The sequence below is a fragment of the Nicotiana tabacum genome, chromosome 9 (genome assembly GCF_000715075.1).
Source record: "Nicotiana tabacum cultivar K326 chromosome 9, ASM71507v2, whole genome shotgun sequence".
NCBI classification, from domain to species: Eukaryota; Viridiplantae; Streptophyta; class Magnoliopsida; order Solanales; family Solanaceae; genus Nicotiana; species Nicotiana tabacum.
In genome coordinates this window covers 107,109,128-107,123,095 of record NC_134088.1, presented here as the reverse complement: position 1 = coordinate 107,123,095, position 13,968 = coordinate 107,109,128, and the positions used below count along the sequence as shown (strand labels likewise).

General features: G+C 34.6%; 1 protein-coding gene across 1 annotated transcript; it reads right to left on the bottom strand.

The window, feature by feature from the left end:
* Positions 1 to 5,853: 5,853 nt before the first annotated feature.
* Positions 5,854 to 8,395, bottom strand: LOC107817239 (xyloglucan endotransglucosylase/hydrolase protein 31-like). The gene is made up of 4 exons (XM_016643035.2): positions 8,025 to 8,395; positions 7,494 to 7,597; positions 7,187 to 7,404; positions 5,854 to 6,610 (listed from the first exon to the last, which is right to left on the bottom strand). Exons 1-4 carry the CDS (start codon positions 8,224 to 8,226, stop codon positions 6,247 to 6,249), a joined length of 888 nt encoding a protein of 295 aa, XP_016498521.2. The 5' UTR covers positions 8,227 to 8,395; the 3' UTR covers positions 5,854 to 6,246.
* Positions 8,396 to 13,968: the final 5,573 nt, after the last annotated feature.

Sequence of the window (13,968 nt, the reverse complement as noted above, 5' to 3'; positions counted from 1 at the left end):
ATAGAGTCGGAAGCAACTGCCTTTGTACGAGCCGGAAGAGCATAATATATGGCCTGGCCTCCCCCTCTAGGGCGACCTTGACCTCCCCGACCTCTACCTCGAGCTGGCTGAGTAGGTGGGGCAGTAACTGGTGCTGGAATCATAGCCTGAGGACCCGGTGGGATACGTGGTGGCTGAGAATTCTATGGAGGTGCACCCCTCCTAAATCAGGGGCAATCCCTCACCACATGGCAGGTGTCACCACACTCAAAACAACCCCTCAGAGGGCATGGCTGATGTGACTGACTCGGGCCAGGTCTGCTGGACTGGCCGCTAAAAGCACCCCAAGCAGGAAGCACACTAGATACTGGCGGTGCATAATAAGGCTCCTGGGGCCTAGATGGGGCCGGAATACCATTGGCGGCTGGAAGTGCTGAATGGACGGGGAGACTCTCATAGCCCCTACCATGGCGAACTGTAGCTGGGGCACGAGTACCGCTGTAAGTTCCAGACTCTCGAGACCTCTTGGCCTCCCTCTCCTCTCTATCCCGGGCAAGCATGCCCTCCAATCTCCTGACAATACTCACAACCTACTGATAAGAAATATCCATCTCCAACTCCCTGGCCATACTAATCCGGATACTGAGGTGGAGTCCCTCAATAAACCGACGAATCCTCTCTCGAACTGTGGCAACCAAGGCCGGTGCATGTCGGTCCAAATCACTGAAATGAACTGCATACTCTGACACAGTCATAGCACCTTGGCGCAGCTACTCAAACTCCATGCGCCATGCGTCCCTGAGGCTCTGAGGGACATACTCTCCCAAAAATATGTCCGAGAACTGAGTCCATGTAAGTGAGGATGCCTCGTCCGGACTACTCAACTCATAAGCATGCCACCACCGATAGGCTGCTCCTCTAAGCTGGAAGGTGGTAACAGAAACCCCACTCGTCTCCGCTACGCTCATAGTACAGAGAACACGATGATATTCCTCCAGAAAACCATGAGCATCATATGTAGCCAATCCGCTGAAGGTAGGTGGGTGGTACTGCTTGTACCTCTCAAGTCTGTGCTGCTCCACCTCAGAAGCGGTTGTCCTAGTCTCGTGCTGAACCGGAGCTACCGACTGCATAGGGATGAACTCTGGGGCCTGGTCGACCTAAGCTCGCTGCTCTAGAGTATCAGCGACAGGTGTCTATGCTCCTCCCCTAGCCTGAGATATGGCAGGAGCAAGTGTAATCAATCCGTCCTGAGTTAAGGAGCTGAACATGCTCAGAAACTGAGCTAGAGTCTCCTAGAGAGATGGTGCAGCAATAGGCACCGGACTGGAGCTACTGGGGGCTCCTCTGTAGCAGCTCGTGCGGGTGCTCTGGCTGCACCGCGTGGACGTCCTCGGCCTCTACCCCGGCCAGAGGCCTCTCGCGGCTCTAGCAGGGGGCGCGGGTGCCTGGTCATCAGATCCGCCTGTACGTGTCCTCACCATCTGTGAGAGAACAGAATATAGAAGTTTAGAATTTTTGATGTCAACAAATTTCGCACGACAAGGAATCAAAGAAGTATATTTTTTCCTAATAATTCCATAGCCTCCCAAAGATAAGTACAGACGTTTACGTACCGATCCACAAGACTCTAATAAACCGGCTTGTGACTCACGACACCTATGAACCTAGAGTTCTGATACCAACTTGTCATGACCCAAATTCCCTCTGTATAATATCGTGACGGCACCTAGTCTCTACGATTAGGTAAGCCTAACAAATTGCGAAAATACCAGTACGAAAGTAAAACTTATCAACTAAATGCAATAGATACTGAATAACCAATAACAATGCCGCTCGGCATGTACAACAATCAAAACGTTAGACGTACGCACCTTCTCAAAATCTGGAACATCATGAGTCATAAGATACAGAAGGAAAACTAGTATCTCTATACACCAGAGTCTAATTAAAGAAGTACGAAAGGTAAATGACATAGGAGAGAATAGAGGGGGACTTCGAGGTCCGCGGATGCGGCAGATGTACCTTAAAGTCTCCGTACAACAACAAGCACTCTCAGCTAGTAGCGAGGTTGATAAGAAGTATGTGGATCTACACACAAAACATGTGCATAAGAGTAGCATGAGTACATCACAATGGTACCCAGTAAATACCAAGCATAACCTCGGTAGAGTAGTGACGAGGTCAGGTCCGGGCCCTACTGAAATATAATAACAAGACAAATGATATAATAAAATGAAGTAAAACGGAGAATTTAACAGAAAGAATTCACAGAGGAATAACAACATACAAACAATGTGATAACAACAGGGGCTCTCCCGAGACACCGTCTCGTAGCCCCAAAAGTAAATATGCGAGGAGATCTCCTAAGGTACCGCCTCGTAGTCTCAAAAATAAATATATATGGAGAACTCCCGAGGTACCGGCTCGTAATCTCAAAAGTAAATGTGCAGGGAGAACTCCCGAGGAACCGCCTCGTAGTCTCAAAAGTAAATATGTAGGGAGAACTCCCGAGGAACCGCCTCGTAGTCTCAAAAGTAAATATGCAATGAGAACTCTCGAGGAACCGCCTCGTAGTCTCAAAAGTAAACACACATCTCAAACCGATAAATACAATAGTTAACAACACGATTTCTACAGTTATACTAATAAAGAACAAGGAAAAAGCAATTAAAGCATGTAGACATGCGATATTAGACTAAACAGGATAGCTACACATATTGAAATAGCTCAATTAAGAAGGAAAAACAGACTAATACTCATTTAAATGGTATAACTCAAATTAAAGGAAAACAGATTACTATTCAGTAAAATAAATCGGGTTTTTTTACAACAAATAGCCTGTGTACGTACTCGTCACCTCACGTACACGGCGCTCACATATCACAACAGTACCAAATCCTAAGGGAATTTTTCCCATAAGGTTAGGCAAGCCACTTACCTCGAACCAAGCTCAATCAATCGGCAACAATGCCTTTTCTACGAATATCTGACTCCGAATGGTCCAAATCTAGCCAAAATCAATTACATATCATAAATATAACTATAAGAAACTAATCTAGTTAATGAAATCAAAGCTAAAGCAAGAAATTAGAAAATCGCCCCAAAAAGTTTCCCCGGGCCCACGCCTCAAAATCGGGTAAAAGTCACAAAATACGAACACCCATTCACTCACGATTCCAACCATATAAAAATTATCTAAATCCGATGTCAAAATCTCAATCAAAACCCAAAAATCTTAGTTGAAGAACTTCTTCCCATTTTCCCCAAAATTTCAACCCAAATCCGAAATTAAATGATGAAATCAATCATATATTAGTGGAATATAGGCATAAAGGAGTTAAGAATCGTTACCCAAAAGCTTTCTCTGAAAATCTCTCAAAATAATCGCCCAATCCGAGCACTCAAAGTCTCAAAATTGGAAATGAGAATTCAACCCTCGAAATCCCATTTTCTGCCCAGCAAAGTACCGCACCTACGGAAAACTCATCACATGTGCGAAATGACTTAAATGGCTGGGACCGCATCTGCGAGCTTTGGGCCGCACCTGCGAGTTTAACTTCTGCATCTGCGACCCTTGCCCATGCCGCCCATACAGCTCTTGCGACCATCACTCTGCATCTGCGGATGCGTAGATGCGACTCCCTTCTCTCACATGCGCTCATAGACCTTCTTGACCAAAAGCGCACCTGCGCCCTTCACTCCGCACGTGCGATCCCGCACCTGCGGTGCGAAAACACCAGAACTCATATAGCTTCAACAATTGCATAAGTCCAAAACTCAATCTGTTAAGCATCCGAAATACACCCGAGGTCCCTCGGGACCTCAACCAAACATACCAACTAGTCTCAAGTCAAATCACATCAAACAACACTAAAAATACGAATCACCCTCCAATTCAAACTTAATGAACTTTGAAACTTAAAACTTCTACAACCGATGCCGAAACCTATCAAATCATGTCCGATTGACCTTAAATTTTGCACACAAGTCAATTTCGATATTACAGACCTACTACAACTTCCGGAATTAGATTCCGACCCCGATATCAAAAAGTCCACTACCGGTCAAAATCTCCAAAAATTCGACTTTCGCCATTTCAAGCCTAAATCAGTTACAGACCTCAAATTAACAGTCCAGACACGCTCCTAAGTCCAAAATCACCCAACGGAGCTAACAGAACCGACCGAACTCCATTCTGGAGTCTTCTTATTGTTATGACTACGGTAAAAAATTCTAAGACTTAAGCTTCCGTTTAGGGACTAAGTGTCCCAAAACACTCCGAAATCAAAAACAAAAATCTTCCGATAAGTCACATAAGCAGAAAAAAATACGGGGAAGCATTTAATAAGGGATCGAGGCTATTACTCTCAAAACGACCGACCGGATCGTTACAAATCTAAACATGCAAGATAATGCGTAAAATAACCCTAAACTTTTTATAGAACCTTTGAATGCTCTTATATAAAATGTGCAAATATTGTATATCTCCAATACTTCTACATCTTCCCCGTGTATAAAAATTCAACTTGCAAAGGACTAAGCAACCGAAGAATCTGCAGATACTTCCCCTGAAAAACCTTCAAACCAAACACCATAGCAACCTAATTATTGCAATAACATCTGGATTTGTGGGGATGCAAAATGAGTTTAAATTTTATGTACCGAATCTCTCACACACACACACACACACACACACACACACACACACACACACACACACACACACACACACACACACACACACACACACACACACACACACACACACACACACACACACACACACACACACACACACACACACATATATATATATATATATATATATATATATATATATATATATATATATATATATATATATATATATATATATAACTTAAATCCTTTAAAAATGTCCAATCATTGGATATGCGTGATCATGTTGGTAGCACAAGCAATGGAACTGAAAATACTCTAAAAATATTCTCAAGACATTTATACGCAGTTTTCTCTTAAAACTTGAGTATTAATAAGGATCTTATCATTGAAGATTTACCATAAGAAAATTTGCGTTTAAGAAATAATACTTCAACTTCCTAGTAAATATCCTTTTAAGCTATGATCAAAAGAAAATACTCCATAACTATAAGAAAATACTATTTTTTGGTTGAAAAAGAAATTACTCTTTCTACAACATGAAAATAAAGTAATCATTTTATTGAAATAAAAGAAAATACCTTTTCATACTCATTTGTTGAAATGAAAAAAATACTTTTTCTACATCATGAAAAAAAATTTAGTTTTTTTGTTGAAAAAGAAAATATTTTTTCTACATCATGAAAAGAAAATACTTTTTTTTATTAAAATAAAAAAAATACTTTTGTATATCATGAAAAGAAAATACTCATTTGTTGAAATGAAAAAAAAAACTATTTATAACATGAAAAGAAAGTACTATTAATAATATTTTTATTTAGGGTGTGGTGGGGAGCGAGGGTGGGGAGGGGGAGGGAAGGGTGGGGTGGGTTAGGTGTGGGTGTGGGGTGGGTTCGTGGGAATGGAGAATAGAGTGGGAAGGTTGATAAAGTATTTTAGAAAATATTTTCTTTTCTCTTGGTAGGGAAAATATTTTTCTCCAATTGAAGAAAAATGAGTTCACGAGGAAAATATTTTTTAAAACATTTAAGCCAACCAAACATAAAAAAATTAAAAAAATCTTCCGAAAAATATTTTCCTTCGTACCAAACACACACTATATATCAAGTTTGCTTATTTCAAAGCTTTTGGTCATCAACTTGGACAAGAAGGAGCGATTTGGAAATTGAAAATATAACACTCGATTTTTTTTAATTTTTGAGTATGTGATATTTTTTTTTTTTGCCAATCATATATTAAAAAACCAAATACATTTAATCAATGATAAAGTACAATTGAAAGACAATTCTGGTGAAATGACCAAAAATCATATCCCAAGTGGGGCAAAATCAACTTCACTTTTTCTTCAATATTCTTGACAAATTTTCCCCCTGAAACTTAAATGAAACATGTTCAATGCACACTTACATAAATTTCAAGAAAACAAAAGTAAAAATCCACATTGAAATCCTTTGGAGACTTGGACGCTTCAACTACTCTTTCCAACTATTCATCGGCAACAAGTAGGACCATCTCAAGGCACTCCAAAACAAAATCTCTTCGTTCCTTTTATTTATGAATTTAACTTATATTCACTTACAGTATGAAATTTTATGCAATTTACTTTTTTTCTTTTTACGAATCGTACTAACACTCAGGAGTGTGAGTATGGTCTCTCCTAGGGTCCCGACAATAATCATACACCTTATAGTTCCTCTGCACCCATAGCATGGCCGCTATTTGTTGGCGGCTCAGCCCACCAGCTCTAGACGGAGAGCTGGAGGGCGAGCGTCCGCACCAGGGGTTCTCATTAGCTGTACAACCAGCAATTTTAAAATTGTTATATTTTCCGACGAATGGTTGGTACCGATAATCGGCTTTAATTCTTCCTTCCTCTGTTGCCCAAGATGAAGCATCCCAAATTGAACCATACACATACATAGGTCTTTGTGGAAATGTAGCATCATTTTTCCTAGGGTATCTTCTGATTGGAACATCGTCGACAAAAAATCTACAAGTCAAAATCAAAGAAAACAATAGCAAAGACACGTTAGAAAAAAAACAACTAGTAAAAGAAAACATTTGCATGGGGCCTAAAGTGAGTTACATTAATGAATGAGAATACTTTTTGATATTTGACAAAAATAGCATAACTATATATTTTATGGATAGATACATATCAATATCTCTTGGCTTGTTGCTATTGAGTTTTACTCAATTCTATGTCTAGTTGAGTAGTTGCTTGTCAATCTTTAAATTAATCTCAACCATTTTGTAGTCGACAACATACTGTTAAACACACATGAATTACACCTTTATATGGAATTATATATGTTGTTCTTATCATGTGATAATTTTTGTTTGTGGAGTTAATTACTATACACTGAAGAATTTTTACGCTATCATATCACTCAAACGTTGTAAAGATTCTTTTTGCCTATCATGTATGAGACGAATCAAATACGTCATATGAATTATATATGTATATATACATGCATGCATGATGTTGATTTAAAGTTGATAAAAACGATATGGAAAAAGAAAAATATAAAAAAGACTAAAATAGACAATTAAATAAAAGACTAACATGATCTCATTGGGATCCCAAAGGATAGCATAATTGTGGTAAGCTTTAGTTGGATCAAACCAAAGGTGAAATTTCATTTCTCTCCCAATAATATTTCCATCTCCACTTCCTCTGATGTATACATTTGTTTGTAAAGTATAAGGCTTATTTGGCGTTGTTCCAAGAAACTCAATATCAATTTCATCATGGTTCCCTGGATAATCTTGATTGTTTGAAAGCTACCACAGAATTCAGGAGGAAAAAAAAATAATGACTAGTATTATATATATAAAAAATAAAAATAAAAATTTATTAAATTTGTTCTCACATAGAAAGAAGTAATAATTCCAGCAGTGTAACCAGGTTGTAGCTTCACAGAAGTGCCAAAATAACCGGAACGATAATTTTCCAGAGATTTAAAGCCACTTCCCCCTGTAATTAAAATACACGAGAAAATCCAAGAAATTAGAAATATGAGAGGCTATTCAAAAAAGATGTGCAATATAAAGGAAATTGAAGATGTGATTAGAAAAATTCTAGTGGAGGGCTATGTTGTGGGTACCCTCTAAAATGTTGTTACACCCATATCGAATCCTTCAAAAATATACCCCTTTTGGAGGATCCAACACGCGCTCGATGATATTTTTGGAGAATTCGAGCAAGGATGATGAAAAGAGATATTTACACACGATCAAATATCGCTTATAATGTAAATAAATCTCTACGATAAAAGTGATAGTTAGTATATTATGACAGGTTAAACAGCATTGATCATGATCGGTGTATATAACTTAGTTGCAAAAATTAATAAGTATAATAATGCATACGAATATATAAAAGAGAGACAAGAACTAAAGACCTGAGGTTTTATCAAGCCATATTGTTAAAGCACTTTGGTCCAAAGATTGATGTTGAGGACCCCAAAGGTTTCTAAAACCCTGGTTAAACCCTAACGATTGAACCTTAGAACTAGGATAGTAGCCAGGAGAAAGGGGACCCTGAGCATTGCTTGAATTGAACAAGAAAATGAGAAGTAAAGAAAGAAGGAATAAATTAGCCATAATTAGAAAGGGAAGAAATATAATCAATTAATGTGGATAAAAATGAGTGCTTTAATTTAGAGACACTGGTGTTGGTGTTGGTGTTGAGATGATGATAGAATTGAAGTGTTGTAAGATTGAAGGGAGAAGAACACATAGAGATGAGTATAAATAAGAAGATTGAGGTCCCACTAAAGAAAATGAATTGATAAGGAGTTATGCATAGAGACAAATATAAAGGAACAATTTTGTGATGCCTTTTCATGAATATGCAAAATCAAGCCATTTTTCAAGTATATAAAGTAGGAATATCTAAAATTTTACCTGTACCCGATATTTATATTAAATTATATATTTCTTACTTTCTTATGATTAAGTAATTTAATGGGGTGAGTACGTATATGTTGACATAAACATTAAATGTGTGTAAGTTCACCCGTTTAACACTCATAATCTAACGAATCACCATGAATTTTTCACAAAACAAGTGTGGTTTATTCAATATTTACTATATATCCCTCTTTTGTTCCTTCCCTTTTCTCTTCCTTGAACCTCTAATATAATAGAAACCTCTTCTTTTAAAAAAAAAAAAAAAAGTGATATGCGTAGTATATCTTTTTTTTTTCCTTCTTAAATTCATCAGCAAAAATTAGTTGGTTAGGATTTCTCGTTATGGGAAGCTAAAAAACAAAGAAGATGGAGGAGGAATTGTCATAAGTGGTATTCTTCTTTTTTCTTTTCATTTTTCATTTTCATTTCCTCATAATTACATTTTTATTATTACCCTATATATATATCCTCTTTTTCGGTTTCGATTTCTTCTTTATGGCACTGCCATTTCTTACGGCGACAAACATTTTACATCAACACTCTTTTCCACATTAAACATGACTTTCATTTAGCTTTGCCTTCTATCCAAATTAAACATACTCACATTTCTTTTTCTTTTTTCCTTTTCAATATTATGCTTTAATTATTATAACTCGGAGTTGACATTATTTTGTATATATCCATTTGGTGTATCCTCTACCTTTTTTTTTTTCTTCAAAAGGATATAGTATTTTTTTTTTTGGGTGTATCCTCTATCATTATTTTATTTTATCATAATCTGAACAAATAATTGGTAATTAATGAAATTGTTGTATAGTGCTACTTTCAATTTCCTTCTCTCATTCTAAAGTGTATGCCAACATTCTATCCGTTGATCCATTATTTTCTTGTGCTGTCCCATTTTGGAACATTGTGTAAAAGCAACTCCTTAATATCAATACTAAATCTATATCATTATTGAAAAAAGCGAAATCTAATTAACTAAGAAGAAATATCATTGAAATTTCGCAAATATCTTTTGTCCACATATATTCAATCTACATAATCAACTGATCAATCCTTAAATGTGGAGCATTTATACGTTCTACTGATCATATATGCACTTCAACAATCTTCGTCACATTGCTTTGAAAAGCATGTTTAAAATGCATTTTCCTCCTCTCTTTAATGACCTAACTTTAGATTAAACTAAGTGGTTGTATTACCTGTAGAGATTGAAACCCAATATATTGTTCAAAAAATTCATCTCCAAACGCCCAAATGATGGGGATCTAATTAAGTTGCCTGTCTATACGGAGCATTCACCTGGAATTCAGGTAATTTGCTTCTAAATGAGACTAGAGATTTCGTGGAAGTATTGATTAGAACTTATAGTTTGTTAGCTGCAAAAATAATTTATTTTGAGATTTTTTTTTTTCAAAAGTGTTTTTCACAAAAATATTTTTGGTGAGAAATAGTTTGTGTTTGGCTAATTAATTTAAAAAATATTTCTGAGCAACAATTAGTGTTTCATAGAGCTTTTAAAAACTGCTTCTAAGTGTATTTTTTTCAAAAGTATTTTTCAAAAAAGTGCTTTAGGAGAGAAGATATCTTTTTTGGTTCTTCAAAACTGCTTCTACTTCTACTCAAAAATATTTTTTTCCTTCTAAAAGTTTGGCAAAACTATTTAACTTTGAATTGGAGAAGCTTAATCGAACATGGTCTTAATTAGTTTTATAGTCAATAATGGAACTAAGGATTTTACAACAGTGATGTTACTCAACTTGGTCCCCCCTCCACCACCCCCCATTAGAGAGGGGGGTGCCTATTTTGTCATTAAATATTTCGGGATAAAGTTGATAATCAATTTAGTGGACATGAATTTCAACATCCTAGGTTAAAATTTTTAATGCAAGTGGTGCAATAACACAAGACCATTACACATATTTCTTGAATTTATTAGGCGAGCAAGTCTGCCTACAAAAGCTAAATTTCCTCTGCATGGACAAAAAAGAACTTGTTTTAGCTCAGGACTAATGTCTAGTGACAGAATTAGGCAATTTAGACTAGAAGTTCTGAGCTAATTAATTAATTCCATTTTCTTTTTCCAGTGTGCCAGTGCAAAAATTGCTATAAAAAGGACGAAAAAGCACAACAATACCCCAGAATTTTCTATGCATAGACAAAGATGCCCTAATCATAAATAAAAGGATCTTGGATTATAATTGTTTTAGTACGAAAGTAGCATCTCAGAATGATTAAAATCATTGAATTTGGTGGGCTATACCTTTCAAAACACTGTTAAATATGTATAATTTTTCAAGAGCATACACAGCGACAGAGGGTAGTGTAAGGATTGAGACAAAAATGGTTTGTTCTAGCAATGGCCTACTTACACTGATTTGCTACGAATTTGGGTCCTCCTTTGCCGACACTTCTAGAGGCCTTTTTGGCCAAAAATTATATAACTGTGTTCAGGACAGCTTGCACTAATCTCGATTATTCTATCAAATATTTGTTATTTTTTACCGGCATAAATATTAAATAGTTTGCCCGCCAAACTTTGATAGACGAAATAACATCACTTTAATATTTTTTTTGTCTACGATGAGATTTGCGTTTTGGCCATGTTTACTTGCTCAATTTTTATCAACATATTATCAAACTTGGAGTGCCAACTGAATTGAAAAAAAAACCCAGGGGTTTTAGGTCTTCATGACTTTTTACAATGTTGAATTTAAGAAAATATTTTTTTTAGATCTCTTACGTGTAAAAGAAAGATCTCTTATGTGTAAAAGCAAATCTCTCATGTATAAAAAAGATATGGGGTCATAAAACTAAATACAAGTTTGTAATGGGCTACAAAACCAATTGACCCTGGAACTTATCATTTACAAATAAAAAATTAAATGAATTATTTATAATAAATAATTAAATTTATTTCTCTCTTTTAAATAATACTAATTGTTAGTTGTATATTTACTGTCATTTTTCGCAATTTGACACTTAAAAATACTTTTTTAAAAGATTGGCAAACATAAGTTGCTTATTAAATATTACAAAAAATATTTCTCAAATGAATTAACTAAACACAAGCTGCTACTCTCCAAAACTATTTTTTCAAAAATTACTTATGAACAAAAGTACTTTTCAAAACAAGCAATTGTTGAGAGTTTGGCCAAACGGACTCTTTGAAATGGAGAAACTTCTAGTAAACTGAGAAGTTAAACAATAAACAGCTCTAAAGGTTGAAATGGCAATTTTTCCTCCTATTTCCACTTACATTAATATAATGGATCTCTACATTTATGACTCGAAAGTAGGGCCTACGAATGAAACCGACAAATCGCACCAATTCGATAATTCGAGTCAAACCGAAAAAAATAACCTGACTATGGTTTGGTTTGATTGGTTTGGTGTTGGAAAAAAAAATCCGACGATATTTGGTTTGGTTTGGTTTTAACTAAAAAAGTCAAACCGAAACTAAACCAACCCGACATTATATGTATAGAAGTTTTAAATATATTTAATACATGAAAATATTTATTGTAGTATAATTTATAAATACTATTTCTTAAGTTTTTTCATAATTTTATCTTTTAACGTATTATTTCAAGCTTGGACTAAAAATTTTTGGATGCTCCATTAAGCTTTATAGTCCATAAATATCAGTAACTCAAATAAATTCTAAATTAAACCAAAATCAAATCAATACTAATGATAATAAAAGACATTCAATTCAATTGTATCTATTTTTTTAGTTTTTCCATGGTTTAGATAAAATGCATAACTTATTTTTCTTTTAGTGTTTAGTCATGTAAATAATAGTACTTATTAGTTGTACTTATTTTAGCAACTTATTAGTAATTTTAAATTATGTTTGTTTTCATTATGGCTTATTAATAATATTTATTTTATGCGATTCTTATCTTTATTGTTGAATATTTTAGTACAATGCCATGAATCATCTCATGTTTATGTTATTTTATTAAAAAAATACCTTATATAGTTCTGTCTTACTAGGATTAAAGAAATATTTGGAGCACAAATTCTATGTTTTGTGCTATGAAGACTTTATGAAGAAAAAAAATCCGAAACAACGAACCCAAAAAACCGAGATTTAAAAACCCGGATTTTATTGGTTTGGTTTGATCTTTATATTTAATAACCCGATATAATTAGTTTGGTTTGATAACTAAAAAATTCGAACCAACCCGACCTTTGTATACCCCTACTCGAAAGTATGCGACATCCTTTTTAGAGCCTCATCTTCTTAGCTTCTTCCTTTTCCTTTTTTTCTTTTTTCTTTTTCTGTTTGACTTTTTGTGAATTTATATGGGGAGTACGTCCATGAAATTTCCATTAAAGGATTTTAATAAAAATATAGGTTTTAAGGTTATATATTAGTCGTGATTTTAGTAGTACAAATTTACTGCATAGAATGTAAAAGCGCATCTAGAAAAGGTGAAGGTTTAATAGGAACAACTACGATATGATCACACATAGCATACTAGTGTGTAGATAGTTTCTACAAAATTTAATTATATATATATATATATATATATAATCCTAGTAAAACTCATTTATTATTTTTTAGTATTAACTTGAAGTAGTTATAGGAACTCATATAGAATATTTCTGGCGCACACAATTGACGCTGAAATCTCTCTCATTTTTTAAATTATAACTGTAATTGAAAAATATATAAGTATAATATGTATTAAATATGTTTATTAAATAAATATCACTTGATATATAATATTCGAAAATAGTACTTGTAGGATGTCGATTGATGTAATTCGATCAAACTAGCCATTTGTGATCTTATACCCTAGAAAAGAAAAGTTTTTTTAAAAAAAATAAAAGAAATAAAAATGAAAGATTTTTTGAAAATTCATTGATCGTGATTCTTTAATTTTCTGGCATACATATATATATATATATATATATATATATATATATATATATATATATATATATATATATATATATATATATATATATATATTCATCATTACATCGTGGGGCTTCAGAAAAGATTTGATTTGGAGCAGACAAGATTTGCAGATAATCAGCAAGAATTAATTGGTGAAAATGTCTCTATATTGTATTTAGGCGAAATCTACGGAATGTTATGAAATGAGACAAAGGTATAGAAGCTTTCCGATTATATTTATTGATGTTAATTATAATTTTCCTCACAGAAGCTTTAATATATGATTGCTTTAATTTGCTCATATATATATATCATACTTAAGATGGTGCAGGATGCTAAAAAGATTCACGGCATAAAGCCTAAATTTATGTTCATCAAAAACCTAATAGTATATATTTAAAAGGTTAATCATAACTAGTAAATAATTGTGAAAAGCCTAACATTTCGTGATTTATTTATCATTATATATAAGGACAATGTGGAGGAAAATCTTTTGAGAAAAGAAAGAAGATGGATTT